Source organism: Callithrix jacchus, chromosome 2 (genome assembly GCF_049354715.1).
Source record: "Callithrix jacchus isolate 240 chromosome 2, calJac240_pri, whole genome shotgun sequence".
Classification (NCBI taxonomy): domain Eukaryota; kingdom Metazoa; phylum Chordata; class Mammalia; order Primates; family Cebidae; genus Callithrix; species Callithrix jacchus.
Window position 1 is genome coordinate 20,620,972 of NC_133503.1, and position 19,675 is coordinate 20,640,646.

General features: G+C 42.0%; 1 protein-coding gene across 4 annotated transcripts in view; it reads right to left on the reverse strand.

The window, feature by feature from the left end:
• CLINT1 (clathrin interactor 1) overlaps positions 1–14,356 on the reverse strand; it is a 72,120-nt gene extending 57,764 nt beyond the window's left edge. For all 4 annotated transcript variants that reach the window (XM_078358676.1, XM_078358668.1, XM_002744104.7 and 1 more), the window contains exon 1: positions 14,159–14,356. In XM_078358676.1, the coding sequence (XP_078214802.1) occupies positions 14,159–14,199 (41 nt within the window). In that variant the 5' untranslated portion in view covers positions 14,200–14,356. The remainder of the gene's footprint in view (positions 1–14,158) is intronic.
• Between the last annotated feature and the right edge of the window lie 5,319 nt (positions 14,357–19,675).

A 19,675-nucleotide genomic window follows, 5' to 3' on the forward strand; every position in this document is an offset into this window, starting at 1 on the left:
TGGGAGGCTGAGGTAGGAGAATTGATTGAACTAGAACCTTGGAGGCAAAGGTTGCAATGAACCAAGATCGCACCACTGCACTCCAGCCTGGGCTACAGAGTGAGATTCTGTCTCTAAAAAATAAAAATAAAATAAATAAATAAAATAAGATCACAGGATTATAAAACTTTTAAAAGTTGGTCACTGATTCTGAAGCACTTAATATAGTTCAACAAATGTTAAAACACTTTACAGTTGCTTATAGAGAACACCTTTGTAACATTAGTGAAGATTTTCTTTTTCACCTACAGAAACATCTATTTGCTTCCCTCTCATTAAGGGTCATTGACCTCACAGACATTGCCAGAAAAATTTCCTTCTATGATACGTGGAAAAAAAGAACACTCTTAACTGAATTTGGTTCAGAATCTTAAGTACTACAGGCCAGGTGTGATGGCTCATGCCTATAATCCCAGCATTTTGGGAGGCCAAGGTGGGCGGATAACTTGAGGTCAGGAGTTTGAGACCAGCCTGCCCAACATGGTGAAATCCTGTTTCTACTAAAAACACAAATATTAGCCGGCCGTGGTGGCATACACCTGTAATCCCAGCTTCTTGGGAGGCTGAGGCAGGAGAATTGCTTGAACCTGGGAGGCAGAGGATGAAGTGAACCAAGATCACACCACTGCACTCCAGCCTAGGTAGCAGAGAGTAAGGCTCTAAATAATAATAATAATAAAATAAAATAAAAATTAAGTGCTATACATTTTTCCTAAATAATTTTTAATTTGCATGAGGTATATACTAGTAATTCACCTTTTTGATAGTGAAATACAGACATACCTAATTTTATTGTGCTTTGCTTTAATGTGTTTCACAGATAATGCCTTAAAAAAAAATAAATTTAAGGTTTGTGGCAACCTTAGATTAAGCATTTTAGTAATTCTTTTTTTTTTGAGAAGGAGTTTCGCTCTTGTTACCCAGGCTGGAGTGCAATGGTGCGATCTTGGCTCACCGCAACCTCTGCCTCCTGGGTTCAGGCAATTCTCCTGCCTCAGCCTCCTGAGTAGCTGGGATTACAGGCACACACCACTATGCCCAGCTAATTTTTTGTATTTTTAGTAGAGATGGGGGTTTCACCATGTTGACCAGGATGGTCTTGATCTCTTGACCTCGTGATCCACCCGCCTCAACCTCCCAAAGTGCTGGGATTACGGGCGTGAGCCACCGCACCTGGCCCGCATTTTAGTAATTCTTACAGTATTTCCAACTTTTTCATTATTCTTTCTGTTATGGCAGTCTATGATCAGTAATCTTTGATGTTACTATTGTAATTGTTTGGGAACAGCATGAACTGTGCTGCTAATTGATAATATGCTGAATGTGCCCCTCTTCTTAGGCATCTCTATTCCCTTAGACACAATATTGAAATGAGGTCAATTAATAACCCTACAATGACCTCTAAGTGTTCAAGTGAAAGGAAGATTTGCACATCTACTTTTAAATCAAAGGTAGAAATGATTAAGCTTAGGAAGGTATGTCAAAAGCTGAGACAGGCTAAAAGCTATGCCTCTTGTGCCAAAAAGTTAGGTTGTTAATGCAAAGGAAATGTTCTTAAAGGGAATTTAAAGTGCTACTCTATGAACACAAGAATGCTAAGTGAAACAGAGCCTTATTACTGACATGGAGAAAGTTTGAGTGGTTTGAAAAATAGAATATCCAACTAGCCACAACATTCCCTTAAGCCAAAGCCTAATTCAGAGAAAGGCCCTGACTCTCTTCAGTTCTATCTGAAGGCTGAGAGAGGTGAGGAAGCTGCAGAAGAAAAGCTGAAGCTAGCAGAGGTTTGTTTATGAGGTTTAAGAAAAGAAGCCACCTCTGTAGGAGAAAAATGTAAGGTGAAACAGGAAGTGCTGATGCAGAAGCTACAGCAGGTTATCCAGAAGATCTACTAAGATCATCTAATGAAGGTGGTTACACTAAACAGATTTTTAATGGAGATGAAACAGCCTTACAGTGGAAGATGCCATCTAGGACTTTCATAACTAGAGAGGTCAGTGCCTGGCATCAACGCTTCAAAGGACAGACTAACTCTCTTGTTACGGGCTAATGCAGACGTGAGCCAGTGCTCATTGCACATTATGAAAATCCTGGGGCCCTTAAGAATTATGCTAAATCTACTCTGCCTGTGCTATAGAAATGGGACAAGTCCTGAATGATGGCACATCTGTTTACAGCACAGTTTACTGATTATTTTAAGCGCATTGTTGAGATCTGCTCAGAAAAAAAGATTCCTTTCAAAATATTTCACATGGACAAGGAGTCACCAAGGAGATCTGATGAAGATGCACAAAGAGATGAATGTTGTTTTCCTGTCTGCTAACACAATGTTCAATGTAGCCCATGGAACAAGAAGTCATTTTGACTTTCATCTTATTATTTAAGAAAATACATTCTCTAAAGCTGTAACTTCCAAGCTAGTGATTCCTCTGATGTATCTGGAAAAAGTAAATTGAAAACCTTCCAGACAGAATTCACTATGCTAGTTTTGCCATTTTAAAAATATTCATGGCTGGGCATAGTAGCTCACACTTTTAATCCTAGCACTTTGGGAGGTCAAGGGGGAAGGACTGCTTAAGCTTAGGTGTTCGAGACCAGCCCAGGCAACATAGCGAGACCTTGTCTCTACAAAAAATTAAAAAATTAGCTGGGTGTGGTGGCGCACATGCCTGTCATCCCAGCTACTCAAGAGGCTGAGGCTAGAGGATCATTTGAGCCCAGGAGGAGGAGTTGCCTGCATTCCACCCTGAGCCTGAATGAGAGCAGCGACAGAGCAAAACATGTCAAAAGGCAAAAAATGGGATTCATGGTCAAAATATCTATATTTACAGGAGTCTGGAAGTTGATTCCAAACCTCATGGATGACTCTGAGTAGAGAGAAGACTTCAGTGAAGGAAGTCGCTGCAGATGTGGTGAAAACAGCAAGAAAACAAGAATTAGAAGTGGAGCCTGAAGCTGTGACTTACTGCTGCAATCTCATGATCAAACTTGAATGATGAGTTGTTTCTTCTGGATGAGCAAAATAAGTGGTTTCTTGAGATGGACCCTACTCCCAGCGAAGACACTGTGAACACTGTTAAAATGACAACAAAGAACTGTGGCACCATCACTGTTCACTGCTTTGACCTCCTGGGCTCAAGTAATCCTCTTGAGTAGCTGAGACTATAGGTACATGCCACCACACCTGGCTAATTTTTGTATTTTTAGCAGAGATGGGGTTTCACCAGGTTGCCCAGGTTGATCTCAAACTCTTGAACTCAAGTGATCCACATGCCCTGAACTCCCAAAGTACTGGGATTACAGGTGTGAGCCACCGCACCTGGCCAAAAAATAAATTTTTTTTTTTGAGATAGAGACTCACTCTGACCCCCAGGCTGGAATGCAGTGGGACAATCTTGGCTCACGGCAACCTCCACCTCCCAGATTCAAGTAATTCCACCTCAGCCTCCCAAGTAGCTGGGACTACAGCGGCCCACCACTACCTCCGGCTAATTTTTGTATTTTTAGTAGAGGTGAGGTTTCACCATGTTGGCCAGGCTGGTCATGAACTCCTGGGCTCAAGCAATCCACCCGCCTCTGCCTCACAAAGTGCTGGGATTACAGGCATGATGAGCCACTGTGCCTGGCCTAAGAATTATTTTTTTAATTGAGACACAGTCTCACTCTGTTGCCCAGGCTGGAGTGGGCAACTTAGCTGATAAAGCAGTAGCAGAGTTTTATAGGACTGACTACATTTTTTTTTGTTGTTGAGGTGGAGTCGTGCTCTGTCGCCCAGGCTGGAGTGTAGTGGTGCTATTTCAGCTCACTACAACCTCTGCCTCCCAGGTTCAAGCGATTCTCGTGCCTCAAATTCCCAAGTAACTGAAACTGCAAGGCACACGCCAGAACGTCCGGCTAATTTTTTTTTTTTTTTTTGAGACAGAGTCTTACTCTGTCGCCAGGCGTCAGGCGCCAGGCTGGAGTGCAGTGGCACAATCTTGGCTCACTACAACCTCTACCTCCTGGGTTCAAGCAATTCTCTTGCCTCAGTCTCCCCAGTAGCTGGGACTACAGGTGCATGCCACCACGCCCAGCTAATTTTTGTATTTTTAGTAGAGACGGGGTTTCACCATGTTGGCCAGGATGGTCTCAATCTCTTGACCTCGTGATCCGCCCATCTCGGCCTCCCAAAGTGCCGGGATTACAGGCTTGAGCCACCATGCCTGGCCCGTCCGGCTAATTTTTGTTTTGTTTTTGAGATGCAGTCTTGCTCTGTTGCCCAGGCTGGAGTGCAGTGGCATGATCTTGGCTCACTGCAACCTCTGCCTCCCAAGTTCAAGTGATTCTCCTGCCTCATCCTCCTGAGTAGCTGAGATTACAGGAGCCCGCCACCATGCCCAGTTAATTTTTGTATTTTTAGTAGAGACGGGGTTTCACCACATTGGGCAGGTTGGTCTTGAACTCCTAACCTCAAGTGATCTACCCGCCTTGGCCTCCCAAAGTGCTTGTATTACAGGCATGAGCTACTGTGTCGGCCTAATTTTTGTATTTTTAGTAGACAGGGTTTTGCCATGCTGGCCAGGCTGGTCTTGAACTCCTTACCTCAAGTGATCTGCCCATCTTGGCCTCCTAAAGTGCTGGGATTACAAGCGTGAGCCACCATGCCCAGCCTGACTCTAATTATAAAAGAAGTTCTACTTTAGGTAAAATATTATTAAGCAGCATTGCATGCTAGAGAAATCATCTGTGAAAGGAAGAATCCATGACGCAGAAAACTTCATTGTTATTTTAAGAAACTGCCACAGCCACCCCAAACTTTAGCAATCACCACCCTGATAAGTCAGCAGCCATCAACATGGAGGCAAGATTTTCCACCAGCAGAATAATAACTATCTGCTGAAAGCTCAGATGACTGTACTTTTTAGCAATAAAGTATTTTTAAATTAAGGTATGTACTTTTTTTTTTTAACATAACACCATTGTGCATTTAATAGACTACAGTATAGTGGAAACGTAACTTTTATATGAACTGGGAAACTAAAAATTTGTACGAATTGCTTTATTCCAATATTCACTTTATTGCAGTGGTCTGGAACTAAACCCGTATTATCTCTCAGGTATGCCTGTACAACAGTTTTTTTGTTTATATGATGTCTTGTAAAAGATTAGCATAAACTGTTATGCTAATATATATTCTGAATAATATATATTCTGAAAGTATATCATCTAGATTTAAAATCTAGACTATTTTCTCAATATGTTATCTGTGATATACTCTTAGCATTCTGTGCCCAATTTCCTCATTAGAAAATTGAACATAATATTTTCACCTTTGTTCTTAGCACATAGTAAATGCTCAATAACTATTAGCTTTTACTATGAGAAATATTTGGATTTATGTCCGAGTGTAGTGGCTTGCGCCTGTAATCCCAGCACTTTGGGAGGCTGAGGTGGGCAGATCACAAGGTCAAGAGATTGAGACCATCCCGGCCAACATGTTGAAACCCCATCTCCACTAAAAAATTTAGCTCGGCGTGGTGGCATGCGCCTATAGTCCCAAATACTAGGGAGGCCGAGGCAGGAGAATCACTTGAACTCAGGAGGTAGAGGTTGCAGTGAGCCAAGATCGAGCCATTGCACTCCAACCTGGCGACAGAATGAGACATCTCAAATATATATTTATCTGGATTTGAAAGAAATCCTCTGTAAATAAATATCAACTTGCCAAATGTAATGTATTCATTCAAAAGTATCTGAGCACCTACTATGTGTCATAATTGTTCTAAGATTTAGTAATACAGCAGGAAACAAAACAAAAGTTCCTGCCCTCAAGGACCTTGCATTATCAGAGACAGCAGATGAAAACAGGTAACAGAGAAAGGCAAGCACAGGGAAAAACAGTGACAAGGGTGAGTGCATACTATGTAATACAGGAGGTCCACTGAACAGAACACAGAAAGTGAGGGACAGTGATGGGAAAAGAGATCAGAGCGGGGCAGCAAAGAGCCAGGTGTGTACAGGCCAGTAAGCAATGAGATTAGAAGCCACTGGAGAGTTCTGAATCCATTTGACTTAGTATTTTTAAAGATTCCCTCTTGCTGCTGTGTAGAGAGCAGATTATAGGGCTAAACATTTACATTTTACATGGCTTCGTGAGAAATAGGCCATCCTTCAAAGCCCATTCAGTACCAAACTTATAAACCAAACATATCAAACTAAGGCTATTACTGGCTGGGTGCAGTGACTCACACCTATAATCCTAGCACTTTGGGAAGCCTCAGCTTCAGGCTGGCAGACTGCTTGAGCTCAGGAGTTTGAGACAAGCCTGGAAAGCACAGTGAAACCCAATACCTACAAAAAATTAGCTAGGCATGGGGGAGCGCACCTGGAGTCCCAGTTACTTGGGGGACTAAGGCGGGAGGATGGATTGAGCCCAGGAGGTCAAGGCTGCAGTGAGCCAAGATCATGCCACTGCATACCAGCCTCGGTGACAAAGTGAGACCCTCTCTGAAAAAAGAGAAAAAAAAAAAGATATTATTTAACCATGGGGGTTTAACTGTAAATTAAGACATGTAGTTTCATCTGCACAACCATTAAGTGTCTTTAAAAAGTGACAAATGAGAAATGAGTATGAGAAAAATTAATAGAAAAAGGCTCGGTATGCTTATTTGCATTGTTCTTTTTTTTAAATATTAAAAAATATTTTTTTAGAGACAAAGTTTCACTCTGTTGCCCAGGTTAGAGTGCAGTGGCATGATCACAGCTAACTGCAGCCTTCCAATTCCTGGATCAATTGATCCTCCCATTTCAGCCTCTCATGTAGCTGTCACTATAGGCACGTACCACCATGTCTGGCTAATTTTTTAATTTTCTTGTAGTGGCAGGGTCTGTGTTGCCCAGGCTAGTCTTGAACTCCTGGGCTCAAGAGATCTTCCCTTCTCAGCTTCCTAAAGTGCTGGGATTATAGGCATGAGCCACAGTACCCGGCCTTGTGCTGTTCTTTAATGATTTACTAAAAAGACATGAAAACGAATGGCAAACAAACAAACAAAAAAATTGAATTTTCAATGGATGTCTTTTTTCTATTATAAAAATATAGGTTATTTGGGCTGGGTGAGGTGGCTCATGCCTGTAATCCCAGCACTTTGGGAGGCTGAGGCAGGTAGATCATGAGGTCAAGAGATCAAGACCATCCTGACCAACATGGTAAAACCCCATCGCTACTAAAAATACAAAAATTAGCTGGGCTTGGTGGTACATGCCTGTAGTCCCAGCTACTGGGGAGGCTGAGGCAAGAGAATCACTTGAACCTGGGAGGGGGAGGTTGCAGTGAGCAGTGAGCTGAGATCACGCCATTGCACTCCAGCCTGGTGACAGAGCAAGACTCCATCTTAAAAAAAAAGCTATTTGGATGAGAATTCTTGAATGAAATGTTCAAGAATTGTTCAAAAAGCATGAATACACATTTACTACCTAATGGTGAGTGTGTGCAAAATTGTAACAGATTATTTATATTAAAGTTATCCAGCACTTGATATAAATCCAGCACTTAAATACTGTCCTAAGAATTGAGAAACTAAATAAAATTCATGTCAAAACAAATATTCTAGGCCAGCCACAGTGGCTCACACCTGCAATTCCAGCATTTTGGGAGGCCAAGGTGGGTAGAATGCTTGAGCTCAGGAGTTCAAGACCAGACTGTGCAATGTGGAAAAACTCCATTTCTACCAAAAAAAACCCAAAAATTAGCTACGTGTTGTGGCGTGCGTCTGTTGTCCCGGCTACTTGGGAGGATTGCTTAAATCTGGGAGGTTGAGGCTGCAGAAAGCTGAGATGGCACCACTATACTCCAGCCTGGGTGACAGAGCAAGACCCTGCTTCAAACAAACAAACAAAAACCAGAAATGAAATATTCTAAAATAACTGGTTAAATAGACTTTTCTTAAATGAAATACAACCATTCACATGCATTGTTGCACATTAACAAAATCACTCACATTTAATAATTCATTAGCTAAATCTACCCACAAGTAACATATAGCTATAAACTGGCTCTAACATAGGAATACATTATGTTCCTTTACCTGTACTTAATTTTCAGGCAAAATAGCCCTGGTAAGCCAAAAGAATTTCATGACAACTTGGAAGAGGGGCTGAATAACTGGAAAGCCCTTTCTTCAGTGTGCTTTCCTTGCATGTATTTCCTTGTTTGTCCATTGTGAACCACCACAAATTTGGTATCACATATTTTAGAGGATTCTTTTTCTTGATATTGTTCAGTCTCTTAAGAATTGTCTGCTTAAATTTGCATTTATAAAATAAATCTTTTTATGTTTTAGAAATGTTTTACATTAACAGTTACTTTAAAATCTTAAGAATACACAAAACAAGCTGAACAAAATATTAAGAATTGGCAGATGGAAATTGCAGTATGTCTTTCCAAAGACTTTATTCCTTAACAGGTCTTTTGAAACAGTATTTCTGCAATATGCTTTGCAATATTAAAGTAGAAGCCATTTATGATTTGGTGAAAAAAAAATACGAAGCACAAACAACAGAGGTATTTAATTGTGCTGTCCTATATGTAGACTAAACTTGATCTTAGGAGAGAGTATGCACTGAAAATAATGATTTCATGAAGATACAGTTTCCATATACTTATAAATAACCTAGTCTGTATCTTTATTTTCTCAAACACTCTATTCCTTTGATTTTTCTAGTGTTATACTATCTTGTGTATAACGGTAATAATAGTAATAGATATTTTAGGAGTTTATTGTATGTCAGTTAGCCAGGCATGGAGGCAGGCGCCTGTAATCCCATCTACTCAGGAGGCTGAGGCAGGAGAATCGCTGGAACCTGGGAGGTGGAGATTGCAGTAAGTTGAGATAGCACCATTGTACTCCAGCCTGGATGACAGAGCAAGTCTCCATCTCAAGAAAAAAAAAAATACAAAAAAAGATTCAACTGTGGAGCCATATTGTGAAACCTTGGAGTACTAGCAAATGGCACTCAAAATAAAAAAGGCTAAGTACTTTCAATGGACGTATCAGTAAGTAGATAAGAAACTGCTTGTAAACTAATACTAAAGCATGCAAGAAAACATAAGAGGCAGTTAAGTGCTTTTTAAAAGCACCTTGACAGTAGTACCAAATAGATTAAACTACAGAAAATTACCTCTAAGAAATGCTAGCAGAAGATAAACCAACTCATCTTTCTTTGGAATTAAATTCTTAATATTTACTTGTGTCCAGTTACTAGAAAAGGAGGAGGATAATTAATTCATTGTTTCAGCAATAACAATTACTTACAATTGGTTCAAGGAAAAGTTGACATTGGAAAGTCTAGTAAGCTGACAATTATCTTACTATCTCTGCTTTCAAATACCAAGAAGCAAACTGAACAGAGATTTACTGATAAGGAAAATAAAGGGGAGGACAGCTGAAGACTAAAAGAAAAGAAAAACGAATAATCTGTTCAAGTTGTAGTGTATTTGTAGAGGTAAGGTTCTTGCAGGCAGGTATTTTATGTTTCCAGTTCAGAAAATAGAGTACTAGACCAGATGCAATGGCTCCTGCCTGCACTTTGGGATGCTGAGGCAGGTGGACTGCCTGAGCCCAGGAGTTCAGGACCAGCCTGTTCAATACTGCAAGAACTCTTCTCTACAAAAATTTTTTTAAAAATTAGCCAAGCATGGTGGCACGGTTGTGATCCCCCCCTGCAGTATGCATGTTTGTGTCACTGTGCTCCAGCCTGGACAACTGAGTGTGACCCTGTCTCAAAAATAAAAAGTAAAAAGAAGCTAGAGTATGAATCCAATAAATAAAAAATGTACTATGTGTTGAAATAAAGGAATGTACTATTCTTTATAAATGCAAAAGTTTCTCCCTCTGGAGTCAGGAGACTAGAACATTAGTTTCTACAGCTCTATATTATCTAAACATTTAGGATATAAAACCAAGCAAATATACATCAATAAAAATCAACTTATAAGGGAAAATGCAAGCTACCCTTAGGAGAATAACTTAAAATGGATATCCATAGCTGTTGCCTTAGGACCTCAGCCAGAGCTGTTTGAATCATTATCATAAAAAGGGCCATAGAGGCTGGGTATGGTGGCTCACATCTGAATCCCAACACTTTGGGAGGCCAAGGAAAGTGGATCACCTGAAGTCACAAGTTCAAGACAGGCCTGGCCAACAAGGCAAAACCACATCTCTACTAAAAATAGAAAAATTAGCCAGGCATGGAAGCAGGTGCCTATAATCTCAGCTACTTGGGAGGCTGAGGCAGGAGAATCACTTGAAACTGAGAGGTAGAGATTGCAGTGAGCTGAGATCAAGCCACTGCACTACAGCCTGGGGGACAGAGTGAGACTCTGTCTCAGAAAAAATAAAAAAGAGGCATTGATCAAATAGATTTACCACTAATATTACTCCTTGCAAGAAAAGAGAAGGAGGCACTGAGCTTGAACAAGTTAAGTAGCAGTTTTGATCTACCACTCCCTGTCACCTTCATTACATTACTCAAATCTGAATAAAACAACTGCAGCAACTTTCAATTTTACCATGCATACATAGGATGACAAAATATAAACATGTCCAATTTTATTACAGCCACAGATAACGGGAGACAGGTAACAGGATGACAATGGTTAAGCTGGTGTTCCTAGTTGATGGGAATAGTGCCACTTATTCTTTCCTGCCACATCGCCTTTTATGCAACTTGACAACGAGTGGGAAGATACTGGCACTCCAAGCTCTGGCAGGCCTATGGCTTTATCTGCTTCCCCTCAGTTCCACAATGTTCTGCAAAACAAATCCCTCTACTACCACCAGGAGATGCAGCAATTGTGGAAAATATACCCCACTTCCAGAAAAAGTCTTCAGTGTCTCAAAAGCCAATGTCTGAAATACATCATTATTATTTTGGGTGGTTGAGGTGGGTGGATCACCTGAGGTCAGGAGTGTGAGACCAGCCCGGCCAACAAGGCAAAACCCTGTCTCTACCAGAAATATACAAATTAGCCGGGTGTGGTGGCAGGCGCCTGTAATTCCAGCTACTAGGGAGGCTGAGGCAGAAGAATCACTTTAACCCTGGAGGTAGAGGTTGCAGTGGGCCGACTGCGCCACTGCGCTCCACCCCGGGCAACAAGAGTGAAACTCCACCTCAAAAATAAAAAAGAAAAAGAAAAAAAAGAAATACATAACTGAACTCAAGAACTGCTACCATACCGAATCTAAGAGTGGCTCCAGGAAACACATTTTTCAAGAGTACATTTTTTTTTCTGAAGTAAAACCTCACTGGGTATCAACATACACTAAAAGTCCCAGTCTTCCTGAATCATGGTATTTACTGCATAAAATATTTAAATATAACATTTACTGATTACCACTTTTCAAGAACATTTCCCTTTTTAGTCTAAATTGTCTACAGAGGATAATGACTCCAAAATTTGTCCGCTACTGTAATAATTAGTTCCAACTATTTTTCCTTGATGGAAATGCAGTTCTCCAACAGCCATCAAAGGTGGAAAAAGTCTTACTCTAGCCAGGTCCCCTCAGTTTACTGATAAGGAACCCAGAGTCTGGAAATTCGTATGATTCTGCCTCAAACCATACATACAGCTAATTAAAAAGGCAATGCCAGAATATAAACCAGACAGCCAAAGCCCCTAACCTTTCTCTCATATAAGCCCGCATTTTATTGATCCAGCTATCTGAACAGTCCTTAATCACTTCATTGTTCCTTCATTTGCAAGTTCCTTCATCATTTTATCCCTCCGATAATCAGAGCAGTCATTCTATGGATCTGCTGCACCTCTGTTATGGTATTAGGTGCACAGTCTAACAGATCCACAGTTCTGTAAGATGCTTACATTTGCGGGGAAGAATTTTTTCTCTTCTTGTCAGTGAAAGGTAAAAATTAAAATCCCGAGTACTCATCAGTAAATTAACCTCATGGTCTAAACTTAATATGTCTCAGACACCCACAAAAGCCTTAAAAAGTCCTTGGTAGCAACATTCTTCTATGTTCTCGAATAATTTGGTTCAAGTCTACATCCTAAATTGGGTAGTAAAAAGACAGATATTATTTTTCAACAATAGGTTTTCCATTAGAATGATAACTACTTGCATGGCAAATTTAACCTAAAGCATATAACAAGTGTGATAAGCAAAGATGAAAGGTACAATAAGAGCAGGAATACTGCCTTGATTTCTGTCTTATGAACAATGTACAGCCTCTTCAAATTTTTGAGTACCACAGATTTAGTCCTCTAAGAGAACAAGGTGTTTCTTAGTGGTTTTATTCTGCTGACCTCTGACTCAGAAAGAAGGAGGCAGTACCAGGCATAGTGGTGCATGCCTGTAGTCCTGGCCACTAGGGAGGCAGAGGGGGGATGATCACTTGAGCCCAGGAGTTGGAGGATGCAATGAGTTATGACTGCACAAAAGACTGAGACTCTATCAAAAAAAAAAAGTAGCTTTGAAGTCTTCTTTTGGCCTTTAAAAAACTATTTAAGTTGATATCCTAATCTTTACACAAACTCAAAAAAAATGCCAATGATCCTGGATCTGGAAAAGAACTATTAGTTTATTTCATCTTTGGTAAGCAAAAGCAAAGAATATATAAACAGCTAAACAGTCCGAAATAAATAGCAGAGGCCTCAACAGCCAAATGAGTAGTTGTAAAGAAAAATCATTAAAGCAAATAACTTCTCAAACTTGGAGCTTCTCAAAGAGGTTTATCTTATCTCACTCTAAATGCAAAACATTGGCTAGTTTCAAAAGTACACTGATCTTAACATATTGTGTTAAGGGCTTTATGTGCAATATAATCCCTTAACCCTTAAGCTGCACTACAACATTCTAAAGTAGGTATCACTGCATTTTCATTTTGCACCAGAGAAAACTAGGGCACCGTGAGGATGAGTTAACTTCCCCAATCTCTGCAGGTTCTGAAACCCATGCTCCTTAGGCACTCTATTGCCTTCTTGGTAGCACAGAAAATATCAAAATATGGTCACGCTCTAAGTTCTAACTGATGCATCAGACAAGGCACTGGAAATTATTTGATTTTCTGGTGTTAACAAAACAGTTTGCTATCTATACTTCCTGATTTTAGGTTAGATAGGTGGCACAAATGAACTGTTTTTCTCACCACACTTATTGCATAATCACTAAAACCTAAAAGGAAGAGGACTGGTTAAATTCTTAAACTTTATTTCCTGCTGGCCTAGAAGACCTTACTTAACCGCTGTATATCTGATATACTCATTTTAAATGCTAAGGTTTTCCTTGTGCAAGTAAGAGACTAAAGTTATTTCAGTCTTAAAGGAAATCAACTACGTGCTGGTTTTTTTTACCTGCTTTTAAAAGCAGATCAACAGGATGCAAACCTGGGTTGTTTTCCTCTTAAGGGGAAATTTCTTAAAGACCTCTTAATTTAATCGAATGGAACAGGTAGCACACCAAAAATGATGTGTAGTGGAAAAAGAAACAGAAGAAAATCACGAGAAGTTATATAGTGATCTGCTTTCACTAGCGTTAGAAAAGCAAAGGATGAGTCTCTTCTTGAGTAACTTCAGCCTCACCACAATAGCCACTTGTTACACTTACCACCCACTCCAACACTTCAGGTTCATTAGGAATTAAGAGGAGGCCAGGAAGGTAAAAGACACACCCCAACCAGGTCTAAGGGCTCTCCGTACTACACCCCGAGAGACACAGAGAACCAGTGCATTGTGCCCCCCACTCCCAAGCCTTCCCTGCTGCCCAGGAAGCAAAGCCCACAGTCTGAGGCTAAGACAGTCCTCCCGCCAGGGCAGTGACCCAGCTGCAGACAACCCGACCCCTCTGACCAAAGCGTCGGCACCCAGGGGTTGGAAGAGGGGAAGGGACAGGAAGGCCTGGAAAGGACAGAAGAGTGGCTAAGAGAACGTTTTTAAAACGAGGGAGGGTCCCTCCCCAGCCTCGCTAGCCGGGATGAGGCCCGGGGCCGGGAAGGAACGGGTCGCCGCCATGATGGGGCTGGAAGAGCCGGGGGGCGTGACGCGGGCAACCCCTCGCCCAAGGCCAGCTCTCTCCCAGTAACCGCTCCCCTGAGTGGGCCTCGGCCACAACTGCCCCCCGATACTCACGCTTTGTCCACCAGCTCTCGCACCTTCCACATGTTCAACATCGTGCCCCGCGTGGAACTGGCCGCCGCCTCCCTCTCCTGCTCCCCACGGATCCCGGAACACTTCCGTGCCGGGGCAATTCCAGGCCGGGGTCACCGCCGCCCGCCGCCTCGAACTCCCCCAGTCAGCACCTTCCTTTGCCACAGCAGCGGCGCCGCCGGTGACACGTCGAGACGCGGCAGCAGAGGCGCTGCGTGGAGCGGAAGTACCCGACTTTCCGCCGCTGCGCGCGGGACATGCCGGGACTTGTAGTTTTCCTGCGTACCGAGCGGGGCCGGTTCAGTTGCGAGAGCTGAACGGAGTTGGGATGGTTTCTCTTAAGCTCCCTCAGTCCCTTGCTCCAGACCTACCGAGCCAGAAATTATGGAGGTGGGGCCCAGCGATCTGCGCTTTAACAAATCCTCCAGGTGATTCTGATCACGCTTAAGTTTCAGAACCACAGGTGCAGGATCTAGTCACACTCAAACACTCTTTTCAAATGTAAGGCGTTATTGCTATGTTATTAGTAACGAGTATACAGAAGTATGATTGGCATATTTATTTCCCAATACCAAAATATACTTAGATCTCTAGTCCTTAGTTTCCACCCCTGTAAACTGAAGAACTTGTATTCTCAATCCTTTTCCACTCTAATTCTGATACAATGTTTTATATTTAGACGACTACCTGAAATCCTAAATACTTTATTATCCTCCGAAACTGAGTTCACACTCCACGTGAAACTAAAAAGCCAACATTATGTATACGCTCACACATACACATATATGTATTTCATAAATCAGACATTCAAGGGCTTGACAGCTTTGTGTTTTTTAAACATAAATATGAACACTGCTTTCATTGCTTTGTTGCAATGGTTGTCATCACTTCCTTTTCCACTTACTCATTTTTATCAATGCTCATGTTAAAGCTTCAAGCAACCTTAAGTTTCATTTGATCCATCTGCTGAAATTGAACAGTTCTTTTCATTCTACAAATATTTATTGAGCATTTTGTATGTGCCAGAAGTGGGAAATACAGTTAGGGGTCCAGCTGTCTTGGAATTTGAAGGTCATTGGAAGAAACATATAATAATCAAGGACACATTTAAGATAATTGCAGATAGTGTAATTGCTCAGCAGGTTCTTTCTGCCCGCTTTACAGATAAATCAATTCACTGAGACTGCATCATTGCAGTGAAGAGTTTGACATAAGGCTGGCCATGCCACTTGAGAGACAGTTATTACTGAAATCAATCTTCCTGAAAATTTGGAAGATAGGGTTTTTCAGATGGTATTGGTGTTGCTGATTGGTTGGGGATGCAATCAGAGGAGTGTGGAAAATGGTCCTCCATTGCTGAGTTGGCTTCTGGGTGAGGGCCAGCAGAGAAATGGCTGGTGTGGGTAGGGCTACCCATTTGTCAGAAATACAAAAGCCTGAAAAGACATCCTAAAAGGCCAATCTCAGGTTCTACAATAGTTTATTACAGGCCAGGCACATTGGTCACGCCTGTTATCACAGCACTTTGGGAGACTGGGAGGCTGGGAGGCCGAGGCAGGAGGATCACTTGAGCCCAGGAGTTTTGACTAGCCTGCCAACAAAGTGAGACACCCGACACCCACCCTCATGTCTTTACAAAAAAAAAAAAAAAAAAAAAAAAGGCCAGGCACAGTGTTTCATGCCTATAATCCCAACACTTTGGGAGTGAGCAGATCACAAGGTCAGAAGTTCAAGACCAGTCTGGCCAACATGGTGAAACCCCATCCCTACTAAAAATACAAAAAATTAGACGTGTGTGATACTCGTGTAATACCAGCTACTCGAGAGGCTGAGGTAGGAGAATTGCGTGAACCCAGGAGTCAGAGGTTGCAGTGAGCCAAGATCTTGCCATTGTACTCCAGCCCGGACGACAGTGCGAGATTCCATCCCTCCCCCCCCCCACCCCGCACACACCTGTGATGCCAGCTATTTGGGAGGCTGAAGAGGAAGGATCCTTTGAAAGGATTAGATAGACTCTGATTCACAAAGAAGTGAAATTGACAGTTGCTAGTCATGAAGCTAGGTAACAATAATCCCAAATAAACAACCTCTGATCTGTGAACCTCAAGTCAAACGACCTCTTTTTAATTTTTTTTTGAGTTGGTCATCTCACTCTGTTGCCCCAGCTGGTCTGAAACTCCTGGGCTCCAGCAATGCTCCCACTTCAGTCTCTCAAGTAACTGAAACTACAGGCAACCCTCTTAAAGTTGGATTCACTTAATTACCAAAAGCAGCTTTGAAAAAGGTTTCAGTATGGCTTTGGGATTGACGCCCCAAGAGAAAGAAGCAAGGTTGAAGGAATTGACAGGCAGAAAAGTACAACAAGCAGAAATCCAAAGTAATCTCAGAGCTTTGTAATGATAGGAGTACTTGGGCTGACACAAAGTGAATTGAAGTGGTGGATGGGGAGGGGCGGGTAAAGATGAGTAGAGATGGGTAGAGGAATAAGACTTTCAAATAAGAAGTTTGTGTTTTGTGTTGGAAAGACTATCCAGCTCAAGATCCCAAAGAAGGAATGTGGCCAGAGGATGTAAGAAAGAGAAACTACTTTGCATAAATAAGAGCTCAGCAAGTTAACTTTCAGACAAGTCAGTCCGGAGTACACCTGCAGAATGAGCCTGGCCCAAAAGCAACCACGTTCCCTTCTCTGGGCCTCTTTGGGTGTTCACAGCAGGGCACCGTCAGCGTTTTTGCTCATTCCAAAACCAAGTTTGCATATATCTAGACTCATCCGAGAGTTGTCACCTGTGACATTTGCACAGTCAGCTGGAGCCATCTGGAATGTAACACCAAAAAATCTGCCTGTCCACTTTTAATTCAAGAGAACCTTTAAAGGACTCAGAAAAATCAGACCGGGAGAGTTTGTTAAAAGTGGTCTCCAGAGACTAACTATTTGCATGTCAACAAAGTGTTCCATTTTTACCTTTTATCTTGCAAGTTTGAGAGCAGTTTCCATAGTAACTTCTTTGTGGCAATTCAAATATGTTCATGGTAGAAAAATAAATGAGAAAATGCTCCACCTACTCCTCTTCAGGAAAACATACATTTTTCTTTAAATGAGCTGACACTTTTATTAAGACCAAAGCAACACGTTTTGAAGAAAAAAACATACTCAGCTGTGTTAACTATGTGTGTTGTGAGAAGCAGTGTAGACAATGGACACTGACTGCTTATCTCATGTAGTTAGCTCTCTAGTGTTTCCCTGGGGGAGTTTAATTCATGGTACATGGGTATGGTAGCCATGGAAAAGCACCATCCAAATTTCCTTTTTTTTTTTTTTTTTTGATGAAGTCTTGCTCTGTCACCTAGGCTGGAGTACAGTGGCGCGATCTTGGCTCATGGCAACCTCCTCCTCCTGGGTTCAAGCGATTCTCTTGCCTCAGCCTCCTGAGCAGCTGGGACTACAGGTGCGTGCTACCACGCCCGGCTAATTTCTTGTATTTTTAGTAGAGACGGGGTTTCACCATGTTAGCCAGGATGGTCTTGATCTCCTGACCTTGTGATTCATCTGCCTCGGCCTCCCAAAGTGCTGGGATTACAGGTGTAAGCCACTGCGCCCGGCCAAGACCTCCTTTCAAGAGAAGCAGTTGCAATGGGCATGGTTGGCTGACAGCTCTGTGAACATTTATGCCAAGGGCATGCTTTCCATGGGGCTATTCCCAGCAATGACTGAGAAAGGTATGCTGGAGCTAGGCCATTTCTGCCCAGTGCTGGACTCCTTCACTGGGCAATCATTGACCTGGGCTTTCCATTGACTTGGCCCGGATTTCCTCAGAGCCTTGCTGCAACTGGATACTCTTCCTACCCAATCTTCCTTCCTTCCTTCTCTTCCTTGACAAGTGTCAGAACTTCCCTGTGGTCTCAGACCCTCCCCACCTGTTCTTGCTCTTGCTTCCCTTTTTCTTTCATGGTCATTTCTTCTAATAAATCTTACGCTTCTAATTCCATGTTGGCTTCTGTTTCCTGTAGTACCCAAACTGACACAGCAGGTGAACATTTGCAGCCCGGTTTCAGTATTTGGACCCACGAGTCTTGTTTTTGATCACACCTGACTGCTCGTCTCCAGAGGTCAGAATACTTGGTTTCTAATTATATTATGAAGGTTGCCACAAAGAGCCATGCAGATTATTGTGCAACCATAGGAGCATCATTTATGTGGACTACTGTGAATGGCCAGACAATTAGCCACGAAGAGTAAGTATGGGGTTAAAGCGCGAAGGCTCTGCAGTTAGACAGACCTAGGCTCAAATTCTGCATCTACTATTAAGCAGCTTGGTCATTCTGAAAAAGTTAATTAAACCAGTGTAGAATAATGTTTTTAACTGGGACTCTGGAGCCAGGTTGCCTCGGTTTGGATCTTTGTTTTGCTACTTACTAGCGGTGTGACCTTGGAAAATTATTGGACATCTCTGTGTCCCAGTTTTCTCATCATAATGAGAAATAATAGAAACTTACCTTACAGGTGTCTTCAGATCAATAAATGAGGTAATATTTATTTATTGTTATAATTTTTTTAAGACGGAGTCTTGCTCTGTTGCCCAGGCTGCAGTGCAGTGGGGTGATCTCCGCTCACTGCAACCTGCAACCTCTGTCTCCCGGGTTTAAGTAATTCTCTTGCCTCAGCCTCCTGAGTAGCTGGGATTGCAGGCATGTGCCACCACACCCAGCTAATTTTTTTGTATTTTTAGTAGAGACAGGGTTTTGCCATGTTGGCCAGGCTGATCTCAACACCTGACCCCAGGGGATCTGCCGCCCCAGCCTCCCAAAGTGCTGGGGATTACAGGAGTTAGCCACCATGCCTGGCCATATGAGGTAATATTTGAAAAGAACATAAACAGTACCCAGCACAAAATAAACACTCAGTAAATGTTAGTAATACTGTCACCACTACTGTTCTATTACTACTGCTAATGATAATAATATTAATCTGAAAATTTTATTCAATATTCAACAAGTATTTAGTTAGTTTCTACTATGTTCCAGGCATTGTGATAGGTGGTACATATACAAGTGGAGATAAAACAGACACAATAAACAAGTAAATAGATGCAGTGGGTCGGGCGTGGTGGCGCACACCTGTAATCCCAGCACTTTAGGAGATTGAGGTGAGTGGATTCTTGAGTCCAAGAGTTGGAGACCAGCCTGGGTGACATACAAAACCTCATCTCTACAAAAAAATACAAAACAAATTAGCCAAGCCTGGTGGCACACATCTGTAGTCCTAGCCACTCAGAAGGCTGAGGTGGGAGCCCAGAAAGTTGAGGCTGTACTGAGCTAAGATCATGCCACTGCACTCCCGAGCCTGGGTGACAGAGTGAGACCCTATCTCAAAAAATAAAAAAAGAAAGAAAGAAAGAAAGAAAGAAAAAAGATGTAGTAAGCATAGTAAATGCAAAGTGATATGCTGAGGATCATATATGTAACTCTCTTTACATTGGGTCCTATATGTAGTAACTACTC